The 14,898-nt window shown below is 42.2% G+C and overlaps 1 protein-coding gene across 2 annotated transcripts; it reads right to left on the bottom strand.

The window, feature by feature from the left end:
• Positions 1-310: 310 nt before the first annotated feature.
• nup58 (nucleoporin 58) lies at positions 311-12,796 on the bottom strand. Of its 2 annotated transcripts, XM_012863890.3 has the most exons (14): positions 12,386-12,796; positions 11,781-11,944; positions 11,658-11,690; positions 11,291-11,569; positions 11,023-11,191; positions 10,797-10,862; positions 10,532-10,706; positions 8,033-8,112; positions 7,803-7,921; positions 7,624-7,706; positions 7,293-7,494; positions 2,679-2,762; positions 1,899-1,997; positions 311-1,571 (listed from the first exon to the last, which is right to left on the bottom strand). In XM_012863890.3, the coding sequence occupies exons 1-14, from the start codon at positions 12,463-12,465 to the stop codon at positions 1,408-1,410; spliced, it is 1,797 nt and encodes a 598-aa protein (XP_012719344.2). In that variant the 5' UTR covers positions 12,466-12,796; the 3' UTR covers positions 311-1,407. The 2 variants fall into 2 exon arrangements, with proteins under 2 accessions (XP_012719344.2, XP_012719346.2); XM_012863892.3 differs by lacking the exon at positions 2,679-2,762.
• Positions 12,797-14,898: the final 2,102 nt, after the last annotated feature.

Below are 14,898 nucleotides of genomic sequence, written 5' to 3'. Positions count from 1 at the left end.
AATAATAAATAGAATAATAAAATAGTCAAGAGCGACACATAAAATATAAAATGTAATTTAGAAAACTGATTCAAACCTGTAATTACATAGGAAGGAATTACTGTACAATTTGGTTTCCTCACCAAAAATAAATAGTAAATCGAAATCCAAAACACTTTCTGCAGGGTCTTGACAATACATCAAATACAGACTGTTATATCTTGCATGCTAAATCTTTTAATACACCCCTACTATTTAACACGTTAGGAGAAACCATCGACAGAAATTGTTCTGTGGCAGCAAACAAGGTGATGAACGAAGTGAAACCACAAACAGGCAAAAGATTTTATTAATAAACTGCATCTCAAAAATACAGATCTCCACAGACTGAATAGAAAACAAAAGAACTACAATTATTTGGGATAAACCAAAGTGACATAGACAAAAAGAAGAAAAAAAAAAAAGCTGTGGTTCTTAACCCAACACTTGACAGAAGCATGATAGCTGAGTGACAGATTCACACAATCACGGTCAGATCACAAACACTGGATAGTGCAAACTTTATCTAGCACATGTAGAAACTGGGCTAGCAGAAGATGCTTGAGAAACTGTTAGAAGAAACTCACATTTTATAGGCGACGGAGGACAAAAGAGCAAAATAATTTTTTTCCCCCCACGGTCTTTACAATACATTGTTGCACAGACGGAAATAAATCATGTCCACAAAGAAATGATCTCACGCAATCAGAATGGATCCCGGCAACATTGAAAACCCAGACGACGTTTGTGTTCATACGCTTTCTTCTGAACGGCCTTTACTTGATAGAAAAATAAAACGGCGTCTCCCTAGAGACACCTTGGACAGCCTCTATCTAGGATCTGATACTCACTGACACTGGTGGAATATGGCTATACTGTTCCTCACTATTATCACAAGCTCCTTATCCCTTTATCTCTCATTCTTTTATCCTCTACGGACGCAACTTCAGCAAAGTCCTTAGCGCTGCAGCTCTGTTTTGAAAGAGTTTTTGATGCAACGGAAAGAAAAGTACAGTCAATCTGAAAGCAAGAAGAAAAAAAAAAGAATTTATCTTGTACAATATTTAGACAGAAAACACTCAAAATAACTGAGCAATTTGTTGTCGAACCAACTGTTCTGGCTTTAGCATTTCCCCAAATCCTTGTCTCTGACATCGTCTCGTCATCTGATGCGATCTGTTGCCTCTTTGCAGGAAAATAACAGAAGAAATAGTAAACAAAACAGATTGTCCACAGGATTTTTCTTTCCGGGTTGAAGTAACAGAACTCCAAATAAACGTGTTGCATGATAGAATCCGCTGCTATGCTTTTAAGAGGCCGGGCTCGTCTTTGCTACGAGCCCCAGTCGGGTCAGATGCTCGGCAATATTCCCCCCGTCTTCGTCGGTTTCTATCTTTTTCCGCGTTTGTTGCCAGCGGGGGGCTTCTTTAGCTGCAGGAGGGGCGTGCCAAAGGCAGTGGCTTGTTGGTTGGAAATGCCAAACGTCAGGCCTGCGGACTGGTTGATGCCAGGGTTGCTGAAGTTGAAGCCAGAGCTGCTGGTGCCGCCAAAACCTGGGAAGGAAAAGAATGCAATACGAAGGGTCAGACGAATGCTCAGGTTTTAGGTGATACTTTAAGACATTATAAAAAAAGGTATGCACCAAAAGACCAATTTTGATCCCCCACCCACCCACCCTTACAGATAGTGTTTAACCTCAGAATTTAATAGCAGGTCTACCGGAGAGGTAGATGTTAAGACAAATGTGTATTTAGAAACACTTTTGTCTTCATTCTACAAATGTTCACCAGACAAGAGAACATAATAAAAAAAAAAATAACAGGATTAACAGATCTTAGATACATTTCTTCTCTTTAAAGTTTTTTTTTTGTTACATGTACCTGCACTCAGACTGCCCCCTGCAGGCTTATTGGCAGAGGAGAACCCAAAGGAGGAGCCCCCAGCTCCAACGCCGCCGAATCCTGGCCCGCCACCAAACCCTGCGGGAGAAGGACAAGGAGGTCAGACTGGGCTCGGCCTGCCGCCCACACCGGGAGCCAAACACAAGAGGAAAGGCGCCTCGGGGGGGAGGGGGGTACGGTGCTCACGCACTGACAGCCACAAGCGAGTATATGCAAACACAACAGTACGGGTCATCGAGCTTCGCGTGTGCAGCTCGGCGTTCCGACTGCAGGTTACAAAGCAACGTGTTGCGCTGCACAGCGAAGCAACGAACAAATGGCAACGTTTCACCAAACACACAAGGCAAATGCGACGACACTGTGCGCTCATACCACCTGCCCCCAAACGGGTGTCTTTTTTTTCTTTCAATAAAAAAAAAAAAAAAAAAGGTGATGAATTCCTTTTGCAGAATGACAAATCGGTGACACAACTGAGCCAAACCCCTCAAAACGTTTTCTTTTAAACCGACATACTGCACGTCCGAGCAAAAACGATGCAGTTTGTCGAGTCGTCCTGTGGTGTGAACGCACATTACCACCAAGGAGGAAGAATAGGGGCCGTGCTCTCTCTCTCTCTCACACACACACACACACACACTTACGTAATTTTAAGAAGTCAAACAAACAAAACACATCTGGCATACGGGAAATTACAGACTATGCAGGATGGAAGGAGAACAGAGGGGAGGATATTCAACTGATGACAGGCAGAGGTGGTACCTCCAAGTGTTGAAGAGCCCAAACTAGTGCCTACTGCTGAGGCAAAGGGGTTTCCAAACCCTGCCCCCAAGGGTGCCTGGGTGCCTGAGGTACAAAAAGACAGGATTTGTTTCACTTTTCTGAATGCGCCTTTAGAGTGCAAGTAAACAAAAAAAAAAAAAAAACACTAACAGTATATGTTGTGATTTGCACAGCCACCATTTTGACGAAAACTGTTCTTTTAAAAGTTCCCAATTTGGAAAAATGCATCTTTTTTCCTTTGAAACAGAGCAAAGATGCAGGAATCTGACAAATTCTGCTTTTTTTAATAATATATATTTAAATTTTAAATCAAGGACCATAACAGAAAACATGGGCCACAGCTTCTCCGACAGACGTAGCAGGTGTGAGTCTGTCGGAGAAGGAATTACAAGTTTTATCTAGGTTCATGCTGTCCCTTCCCTTTATCTGGTTTTACATTAGACTGCAAAGTGAATCAAAGTAGACGCTGGTGGTTGATGTCCCCGTCGGCGGAAGAATGGTAGGTCTCAGCTTTGCTCCATTTAATGAACGGAGGATAAAAAAAAAAAGAACAAATTCACCCGATTTTTCAGGGCGACCTGCAGGATACGGATTAACGAGCGAAAAAGAATCGATGCCAATGTTTGGCCAATTGACTGCTGAGCATCGCTAGAATTTAGTTCTGCAAACAGCCGTAGAGAAGTGTGAGCATATTGTAATTTAACAGGTTTTTTTTACTTCATGAACACTGAAAAGCCTTAATTGCTACTTTTTACAGTTTTATGAGGTACTATGGAGGGGTGTGGGGGGGGGATGTATAATCAATAAGAAAACTCAATGTGGTGTTGCTCCTGCTCTGTGATCTAGAGATAAACATCAATTCCACCCAATCAGAACGCTGCGGTTCCTGACACAACTAGGGAGAACATGACTAGGAACAAATTGCTAGTTCTTTCACTCAGAAACTTGTCCTTTTTCCCTTTTTTATGCAGTTGTTTCTTTAGGCACTGTCTCGTTAGCCTGCACCGCTAAAACAACTTCAGGCAAAAAGAAACAAGGACAAAGCGTTTCTTTGTTTAAAAACGGATTTATTGTCAATTTGAAAATGCAATTCCACTTACATAAAAACACAAACATTTCGGAACAGAATTGGCTATTATTGGCTAACTGCTACTGCGTTTGACAAGTTTCCAGAATCTTTTCAGATTTCTGAGAGTGAATGAACTAGCAGAAGGACCACACAGTTAGAGTATATATCTCAAAAAAGGCACACCATATCATATATTAATGTATCGTTATTAACAGGCATAGGATATAGGCTTAAACACACCATCACAAGAACCGGAGAGAACGCTCAAACAGAATCTGAATCATTTGTGATTTAGCTCCAGTGTCAACTGCGCAGAAAGAAAACTCACTGGAAAGAATACTGTGGGGGGAAAAAAAATAAAAAATCAATGTACAGCATTCAGGCGGTTCCTGGATATATTCACACGGGTAGTGTTGGTGGCTGAAGCTCAGATAAAATCAAATGCACCTTAAATCTACATGCGATTGCTCAGCGCCAGAAATGTTGCCGATAAAAATCAAATAAAAATATCACACCAAGAATGAAAAAAAGGAAATGAAATTTAAAAACACACAAAAATGTTCTGAGGCTCAGTTTTGTGTACTGTTGTGCCAAACCTGAACAAAAAAAAAAAGGAAATCTGAGGCGAATTTGTAACTAATTAAGCAGAGTTAAACAGAACAAATGCTGGGAATCTAGAAAACAAGTTCACATTTATTCCCCCCTTTATCGTAAAAAAAAAAAAGAAGGAGGTACATGGGATTTACACCTGCCTTTGCCGAAGACATTCAAAACAACAGAGCAGTCAAATAAGACAGAAGCGTCAGACACCCGACATAAGGCCAGCAGAGACGCCGCTATTAACCCGGAAGTCCTCGGACCTCCGATAAGTTCTGGTTCTGTAATTTCAGAGTCGCTGCGCCAGCTGGGACTGTGGAAGACGACGCGCTGAATAGACGAGTGCGCTGAAAGCAGTGACGCGGTTTCAAGACGACATCCGAATCACGACGAATGGTTAGTGTTCAGGAATGAGGAATGAAACGTTCTAAGTTGCTTTGTTCTCGACTCAAACGGAACGGGCTGCTCACCGATCACCACTACGACTAGCAGCAGCAATACTATTGTGTTCGTCGGCTTAAAAAAACTTAAAAAGTAGTTTTTCTTAATGTTATGCTCACCCACTACGGACGTCGGGTCGGAAACAGAACCCGACATGCTGCGATGAAACCTCTTGGCGATCTGGGAATACGTTGAAGCGAGGTGAGCTCTGCTTCATTTGGCACCGATATAGACCGCTGGCTGCTGAGGACCAGCGTGAGCAGCAAATACTTTCCTCCGACCAGCAAAATACACAAATATGACTCAGTTTTGTTCGATCCGTAGGGATTACTCCTACGTAACAAAAAAATAAATAAATACACCCGACCCCCTTTACTTAAATGAGTCATTTTTTTTAAATAAAATGGACCGGCCCTGTTTAGCCGACGGTAGCCCTTAGGTCAGATAACCTTTCTCCGGTAACAGTGCTATGGCCTCCACCCAATGGATTCAGCTGAGATGAAGACAACATCGTTGTCGAGTGTCGATCAGGATTTCCAGTTCAGGCAAGTCAGCGGTTTGTGTTCTAGTCCTGAGTCTTTCGCCGTGTTCCCCCCACCCCCCCCTGCCTGAACTAGATGCCAGTCCAAGCAACGGCGGATCAAGCACAGCCGCCGGGACACGGTCAAGTATTTATGTAAAATCCACGTTTCGGAGGTAAGTGCCAGCCAGCGGCACGTTTAGTGTCGCCTTTCAAATAGCATTTTCTAACTTGCACACAAAAAAAAAAAAAGATAGAGAGAAAGTTTAAATAGTTGAATAAATACCACGTGTGATTAGGATTAGTTTATCCAAGTCTTTTTTTTGTTGCTTTTCAGAGAATAAATATTCAACGAGAAAAGACGAAAAAAAAAAAATTAAGTTAAATCATTTTACAAGGATGCAACGACTACGTGAGAAACAACCTGAAGCGCGTTTAAAACTGCATGAATCCCCACGGGGCAGCGAGAACACACAGACCACAGCTTTCCCTGGCTGCAGCCAACCAGGAGGCGCTTTACTCCCGACCACCAAGACACGCCCCCACATGCTGCTGCTGTTACAGGCTGAAGTGCTTCTTTGTGTATATCGTGGAAAGAAAAAAAAAAAAAAAGCAATGGATTCTTCCTTGGCACGTTGAGAATAAGTCCGATCACAACTTAAAATAGTTTCCGCCGTGTTCTGCTGCGTGATCAAGTGTGGCTGAATTGTCAAGGCAATTTACGCTAAAGTTTAAAGTTTAAAGCAAAGTGAGGATTCACAAACGGTCTGAGAGCAGCTCAACGTCGTTCTGTAAAAGAAAACGACTCCTAAAACTCCCCCGGACTTCCCAAATCCCCATCAGAGGTTAGTCTGTTGGTCATACGCCCTGATATGCCCGTTTATTCTCCACAGGTGACACCAAAACGCCCCCCCCCCCGGAGATATGACTGCGAACGCATAACGGAAGATTATTTGACTTGTAAACTATTTCATTCAAAGAAAAGAAACCAGAGCTGATGTAAATACGTGGGGTATTTTACTAAATCGGCACAATAAACCCTGTCTGCCTGTGCTGGACCCTAAATATGCAAGGTTATTTATTCCTACATACGTTTTAAATACTAGATTGTATTTTTAATTTGCGTTTAATAAATAACAGTACCATAAATGGATATTTGGGGCTTTCTAGTTTCCATTTAAGGTGATATAAGGATTTAAACTCACCACGAGGAGTGAGGGTTTCTCTAAACAACAGAGCTGACTTCTGCTTTCTACTGAAAACGTCTGAGTAAGAAAGCTTACGTCACATTTGGCCTCTGATCAACCCGAGCCCCCGTAAACAAAAAAAAAAAATAAATAAATAAAAAAAAATGTTTAAACAGCATCAACAGCTCACCTAATGGAACAAAGATCTACAGATCTGCACAACATTTAGAAGGATCGGTCAGATATAAATCACAGCAGAAGTCTGATAATCTTAACATTCGCACGTCAGGCTGCTTTGGGTCGTTTGAATAAAATTATTTAGAAACTGTGCTGTCAGGGTCCTAATGGGATCTTTAGGGGTTGGAATAAAAACAAAAATGTTCACAGAGTCTGCCTTACTTTACTTCTGTAAGGTGCATACAATCAGTGTTTATAACCCTCTTTGTCCTTTAAATTAGCGACAGGATATTAAGGCAGCACAAAGGTATCCTTTCACTACTCTGAAGCAGAGCTTTTTTTTTTTTTTTTTGATTTTCTTCCGACGATCAAACACATTTTGGCACCAGCTACATATGTTTTAGTCCAGTTGTTTTGAGTGATTCGGTCTGCGATCTTCTGAACACTTTGCTCCCGAATATTTATAAATAATCAAAAAAACAAAAGCGCACAATCATCGCGTCTACAATGCTCTCGAACCTAACAGTCTGCCTCGCCTCACTGAGCGTCCCTAAACCAGGTGAAGGGGAGGAGAACTTTCTAAAACTTGAAGGCAGTCAGACCTGGAGTTGGCTGCTGTTGCTGGGTCAACGTGGCTGCCATGGCAACAGCTGCAGCATTGGGGACACTGGAGAAGGGGGCGGGTCCGGTGGTGACCCGCGGCGCGCTCTGCCACTTCCTGTCGGACGCTCGCTTGGACTCAAAGATGTCGGTGGAGTCTTCGAGGAAGGCTCTTCGGTAGGAAAGGTACTGGTGTTTCAAGATCTATTGTGTAGAATAATAACAGAAAAAAGAAAAGAATACTACCGTCTTAAAACAGATGAAAATAGTCTACGTTTAAAGCAAAAAGCGGTCAATTCCCAGACCTTATGGAACGCTGCAAAAGAGACTGACCTTAACGTTCTCATGGACCGACTGAAGCTGAGCCGCCTGAGCAACAAAGGTTTGGTATAACTTCTGCATGGCCAGAGTCAGATCTGCAGGAACGACGAAAGGAGAGAAACAAAATTAATCAACGTGAATCAGAACCAAAACGTTTACAACTCGCAGCTCTCTCCAGACGTTCTCCTTACCTTGAGGGGTGATGTGTGAGCCGCTGCTCTGCGTGGTCAGGTGATTCTCCAGCTCCTCGATCTGCTGCCGGAACTGCTGCAACTGCACCTCGAACTGGTCCACCAGGCTTCGAAAATAACTACAGAAGAAAAAAACAAAACAACAGCAGCGAGGGTTTAATGCTCCAAGTAACAGAGCTTTGAATCATTTTGGCTGTGGGGCATAATTCTGATTTTAGCCAATAACTCACTCTGAGGGAGCTGTGTTCTCATGCTGAAGTCCAGGCGGCGTCTTTTGCGTGCGCAGTGCTATGTCCGCGTTTTTCAGCTCCTAACAAACAAATTAAGAACAAGTGAACAGCTTTTAATTATCAGCCAGCCTTCACTGTCCAGAGGGGAAGAAGCAAAACTAACTACTGACACTTGAAAAATAAAGGATAATTGGGGGAAAAAGATGATTCATAATCTTAGGGCTAAATCTCCCAGTCAGTTAAGCGGACCAACACACCAAGCTCGGCTCTGCATTCCTGCAGAAGGGGAGTTTTTTTCTCCACTGTCCCCACGTGCGTGCTCGGCATGAGGGATTGCTGAAAAGTCAACAACAAAATGCAGGCGACCATCCACCTTCGCTCTGCGCTGATCCAGGAGTGAACGCCGCGAGTCAGTGACTCGCCGACCTGCTGGGTTTCCTTAGAGCAGGGGTGTCAAACATTTTTTTTCTCCAGTGTCCTGTCTGGCAATGTGGCAGTAAGATGCCACAAAGAGCTCATCAGATTTGACTTTCACAAGTGGACAAGATAAAAGGAAGAGAATGATAAGACAATTATTTAAAAAAACATGTACTTCGTTTAATTGAAAATATGCAGTTCCTATATTGTCCACGAGGGGCGCGGTTTTAATTAGCAGATTAAGCTTCAGGTGTGGAAAAATTCAAATCATTTCTTAATTTTTATCTGTTTGATGTATTTTGTTATGCAGGACAGTGTTTTTAAGTTCCAAAAAATGTGAATAAATGTTTTTCAACATTGTATAATCACTGTGATCAGTTCTTATGCATAATGCACAAGTAAATGTTTAACTGAGTAAAAGTATTGTTGAAATTGCACATACTTTTCTTAAAAACGCTGAGGTTATTCATAATATATTGTGTAAAAGTGAAATTAATTTAATATAAAAATCAACAACAAGTCCACATTTATTAGTTCTATTTAATCTTGCAATGAGTTTACTCGTGTGGCCCTCTTGAGATCAAATTAAGCTGTATGCGGCCCCTCAACCAAAATGAGTTTGACACCCCTGCCCTAGAGGAAGAACGTTTTAAACGATTTGAATTATAACCAGAACTTTACGCCACTGTCTGATAACAGGGTTTGATTGGAATAGATGTAATTGACGTAGAATGTGTCTGGGTGAAACAATCACTTAACTTTTTTGTAACGTCACTTAGTTGCTGTCATATAAACAAATGAAACTGCACTGGGGGAACAACAACGAGTTAATGTAATCGTTGAGGGCAACTAGGAAAAAAAATAAAATTGTCGAGCCGCTTGTAGATCCGCCCTCAGTGTTGTTTTTAAAACAACAATACACTAACGGTAGGTGTGCGAACAGTGTTGTCTCAAAGGTTCTGCTAGCAAGCTAACAGCAGAGCTCTTCTTCTGTGGTAGCATTACAGCAGTACATGAGCATCTCTGACGAGGCCCAGACGATAATTCAATGACAATATATGTTGATCGAAGTGCGATAGAAAAATAAGGTCCATAAAAAGTTCAATAGAAGAAGTTTTTATTACTTTTGCGTTCTAGCCTATCATGTAGGTTGATACTACAGTTATTACTTCTTCCCAACCAATCACAACCGCAGAGCATGGAACGCTCTCTCAGCAAGCTCCGCCCCTTCATGGAGTTCAGAGAGCACATGTTCTTCTTTTTCCTCTTTTAAACTTGCAGTTTTTTTTTTAGGGATTTTTCGCGGTTCTGGTGGCTCACTTTTTATGACAGTAGGCTGACAGGAAGGAGGTGGAAGAGGGGGAGAGACATGCAGCAAAGGTGCATGTCACTTAAACTTGCAGTTTAAATAAAAAGTTACTTGAAAAAATGATTGAATTTGAATTCAATGTTTGTGTGTGTTCTTTAGGTTATCAAGCAACAGCATAACAATTTAAGTGCAGCCAGGGCTGCACTTAAAATGTATGTTTTGAATTTTTGGATAATTATCTATCAATATGACTTCTATTTTATCTATATGCTTTTTTCCTATAACATCCAGCCCTACTTCTGAGCTGTATGCCACCTCTGGATGGGTACGTTTCATTGAGGTCAAACCTGATGCACATTCGGCATGTTCTGAAGGTTGATAGAGAACGACGATAGCAAACAGATAGATGAGCTTTAGCTTTGAGTCGGTTGGTTGATTCTCTTTTCAGAATCTGTGGGCACCTAAACTGCAGTAGTGCATAGCTAGATATTCTTTGTGTGGGTCAACTTTAACAGAGCCTTGTTCCCCTCCAGATGTGCCAAAAACAGCAGATGTGCTAAGCCTTTCATTTTCAGCAGGTTAGGAAGTGGCGTCTTATTCCCAACTTTCTGAATGAGCCTTAAGATGTTACCCGGCACAGAACTAAACGAGCTATTTTACCCTTGCTTAGCTTTAGTCCAAAATCTAAAAGAACAGAATTATTCTAAAGTGAATAGTTACTCTTTAAAACAGTGTGTGAAACTTTGATTTATGCAGTTGTTTTTTTTTTTTACCTGTGCTGTCTCCAACTTGAGTTTGTCAATAGCCAGAGCCTGGCGCTGCAGTCCGCTGGCACACACAGAAAGAAGCTGTTTGAGGTTCTTGATGTCGTCCTGGACTTTAGCGATGGTCTTCGACGACATCCTGCTTATGTCCTCCTGAACCTGCTTCTGTTCCTTTACGAATTTTCTGCGAAAGGAAATGAAAACAGCCGACGCTCAGACCAAATGAACCAGGTCCACGTTTAACCGTTCCGACGTTCGCGTGTCGAGTACTCACTGAAAACTTTCAACGTCTTGGCAAATAAATGCCGGCAGATTCTCGTCCTTCAAAGCCTTGCTGTCCCTGAAGGCAAGAATGTTAACTTTGTAATTAAAATACTATTGCCAAGGTAAACACCATCATAAAAAACATGGCTGAGCGCCTCTCTTTAGTGCTTAACTCATGTTTTACATTCAAGTACAAGTGATTTTATACGATTAGTTGTATGAAACAGAGGACGTACTGTGCGTTGGTGCCAGACGAGGCGTCACTTTTGTTCTCAGAGGAAGTGCTGAAGTCAACTCCACCCAGGCCAACACTGGGGGCCGGAGCAGCCGACGCCGCCGTGGAGGTGGCCAGCAGGGAACCCAAGGTTAACCCGCCTCCGCCTCCAAGGGTGCTCTGACCCAAACCTGCACCACCAAGTAGATAAAAACCTTAAACATTATGCTGTTCGCTGCCGTTTAAGGAGATCACTACGACAGCTGCCTCCGTCTATATTTTCCGCCCACCCGCCATTCCAGTGCTGGAGAACAGACCAGCCCCGAGCGACGGCACCGCTGAGGCCGACGTGGAGGTCGTCGGCCCACCGAGGCTGAGGGTGAACCCGCTGGCCGCCGGCTGCTGCTGCTGCTGCGCAGCCGTCGACGTCAGGATGGAGCCGAAAGTTAAGCCGGCCCCGGCTGTAGAGGAGGTGGTGGTGGCGGTGAGGGAGAAGGGCGTTGCCGATGCAGTGGGCTTGTTGAAGGCCAAACTAAAGCCGGTGGCTGCAGACGTAGCAGCCGGGGCACCTGAAAGAGAGAGGAGGAGGAGGGGAGACGCTTAAATGCCTTAACTTCAATATGTTGTGACAAAGAGTATCAGAAACAACAAACATACCTAATGTAAGCCCTGTGGCGGGTGCAGAGGAAGCTGAAAGACGACAGGATGACTTTTAATCACCAGGTCAAGGATTTCTCGTGATCATCAGCCGTATAAATCTAATTGAACTTTAAGGCTTACTTGAGGCAGGCGTGTTGAAAGAGAAGCCTCCAGCTGGCTTCTGAGCGAAAAGAGTGGCTCCCAGCCCCAGAGAGGCGGTGGTACTGGCGGTGGAAGCAGGGGTGGCAGCTGCTGTCCCCAGAGGAGTCCCAAAGGAAAGGCCCCCGGTACTGGCCGCAGGGGCACTTCGAAAATAAAAACAGAAAAAAGTTGCAAGTTTAGTCAATGACCCTCTTTCCTCAATCACGATAAAACACAATCAGTCATCAGGAAGGTTAGGAAACATTATAGCCTGCAGATTGGAGCTGTTTTAGAGAGTAAGCCCTGAGAAACATTGAGACAAATCCCACAGAACAGTTAGATCAAAACAAAGGATCAGCCAGTCGTGACAAGTCCTTTGTTATAATAAACATTTATTTATTTATTGAAACCTAAAACTTAGCACACAGTGCAGGTAGTCAACATATACAGCTAATAACATGCCTGAAGGAAACCCTGTGCGGAGCAGCGTCCTCAAACGGAACATGCTTTAAAGGCAGATTTAAAAAGTAACCCGGGCTCTTCTGCGCTGCAGGAATCGGACCATGCTAACGTTAGCCGGCTCGTGCTGTCTGAACGCATATTACCTTGTGGCGGCGCCGAAAGAGAACCCTCCGCCGGTGTTGGCGGAGCCAAGAGCCCCGGAGCCGAAGTTAAACCCAGACATGTTGCTTTAAGCGGTAAAACAATGTACACCAATAAGCTTTTGGACAGCGAGCGGAAAGTGATAAACTGTTAGCACGCAGTCAGTTAGCCCGCCATGCCCGCGTGAGAGCCCAATCCGCGGTGTCGTCTTTGCTCAGAAACATGTTCAAAGGGGGATGTTTTATCTTCCCACTGCGTCCGGAGCTGTTCCGCCGATAATTATCGACCCCTCAATCCATACGGTATTATTCTTCAGCGTTTAAAAGCTCTAGACATCGTACTTTGCGCATGGTATGACTTTTTCTATTGCGCGCCTGGTATTTCCCGAATGCAAGTGCATTTTGGGTAATCTTTTTTTTTTTTTTTTTAACTGCCCATCGTTCCCAATGTCCGTGTGAAAGATTGCGCATGCGCATGACAATGTGTAGCTAAAACAAATTTTACAAATCTTAATCCGGCTTTACCTTTCACATAAAAAGCACAACTTTGCTAAACTAAGGCGGTCAATCTTAACCTGACTCCGCCAGATAGATTTGCTCCGCATATCCATCTGGAAACCTTCCGTTGAAGTAATTTTGGGAAGGGGCGAAAATACTGGTTAGCTGATTGGCCTATGTTGGTGATAGACGGGCCAAATAAACCAATCAGATTCGTCGTCGCTCTGTTACGAGCGACGACGAAAACACAACCACAAGCCAAGCTACTCTTGCTGCTGCAGGTAAAGGCTCGTTAGCTCAGCAGAGAAATACTCTGTAATTCCGATAAAACTTGCTCGATAGCCACGCTAACGCTAGTTTCATCGGCTGAAGCCGCCATGTTCTTTAGACTGAACTGACGCGCTTCCCGTTGCGTCACACCGCAACCCGCCTCAAAGCCAACGCTGATTGGACGTTCGTTTCGTGAACGGCTCCAAATTTTCTTTAACGGAGAGTATCCAGACTGATCTGCGAGTGAAACCTTGAAACCTCGCGAGATCAGGATGGTCTCACGAGGCTAGGTCAATCTGGTCATGTCTTTAATGTCAGATCAAAAATGTTATGTCTGCACAATATTTATTTACTACTTATTTGTGGAATTCATTAAAGTTATATACATCATGAATTGTATTTGAAACTCCACAGACGTGTCTCAAGGCCTCTGGTTCTTTTTGCCTGTTGATTTATGGAGGATTTTACTAGCTTGTAGATTTTTAAAAATGTATTATTATTATTTTGTTACGTACCTAAAGTAATATGAATCTCTAAGGCAGAACATGCAGTGTAATCAATAAGAAGAAACATACACATGAAACCAACCAACGATCAAACAGGCAAACAAATAAATAAATAAAATGAGATGTTTTAGTAAGTTTACACAAATTGACCTGTTGTCCTTTCCTTAACTTGTAAGTGTAAAAGAGCAATCCAACTGGACAGCATTTTAAGTAATGAATTTTACAAATGAAAGCCCTGGCAAGGATGATATTAGAGATAATTTTGATGTCATCAATCTTAATGTATACAATGTATATGCACAAATATACGCGTAGGTACGTATGTCTGTAGGTGCATAGATATATGTATATATTTAAGTATATAGATATGTTTATATATATATATATATATATATATATATATATATATATATATATATATATATATATATATATATATATATAGACCACTAAGAATGTAAATAAGACATCATATGCCCATTCCTATTTCCTTTTTTGTATTTTTTGGTATTCTTTTTGATCCATTGTATATATGAAGATTCACTGTATATAACTGAATGCACCTTTCCTACTCTGCACCTTCTTGTATAAGCCGATGTGACGAGTGAATTTCTCCATTGTGAGATCAATAAAGACTATCTTATCTTATCTTATCTTATCTTTCCAGAAGCAGCCAAACAATACAGAATTTGTAAGTAAACTCTGGCACAGAAGGTTTTCGACAGGACAACCTATAATGCAAATCTGCCTGTAGAATTCTGACAAGTTAAACATCTTAAACCGAAAAAAGTTAACTTTTAAGAGATTGAGAATTCACACATCCTTAGGAAGGAGATGCTAGGCTTTGTTGGTGAAATTATTCAGTAAAGGCGTTCATGGATGATTTCTTATTAGGGAAATGATGGAATTATACTATTCTGGTCTCAATTATAAGAAAGTATCAGAATATGCTGTGGAATTGCTTTTACAACTTTGTTTTTTAAACATTTAGACAAAGTTTTGAGGGGTAGATTTAGAGGTTTCCTGTATGTAGAACATATTTAAAACAGACCATATAGCTTTTCTTCTGGCTAATTTGGATAAAATATTGATTTCTTTATTGAGGTCCCATATGTGCAGTTCCAAAAGGAACATTGTGCGGTCATAAATTATACAGGTAACCTGTCTTGCAACAGCAGTTCAGTCACTTCAATTCAGGTCTTCAGAAATTTGGTTTAACTGGTTAAGAAAGCACAGGTGGTT

This window comes from Fundulus heteroclitus, chromosome 21, assembly GCF_011125445.2.
Source record: "Fundulus heteroclitus isolate FHET01 chromosome 21, MU-UCD_Fhet_4.1, whole genome shotgun sequence".
In the NCBI taxonomy this organism is placed as follows: domain Eukaryota; kingdom Metazoa; phylum Chordata; class Actinopteri; order Cyprinodontiformes; family Fundulidae; genus Fundulus; species Fundulus heteroclitus.
This window is presented reverse-complemented; position numbering and strand designations above follow the sequence as displayed.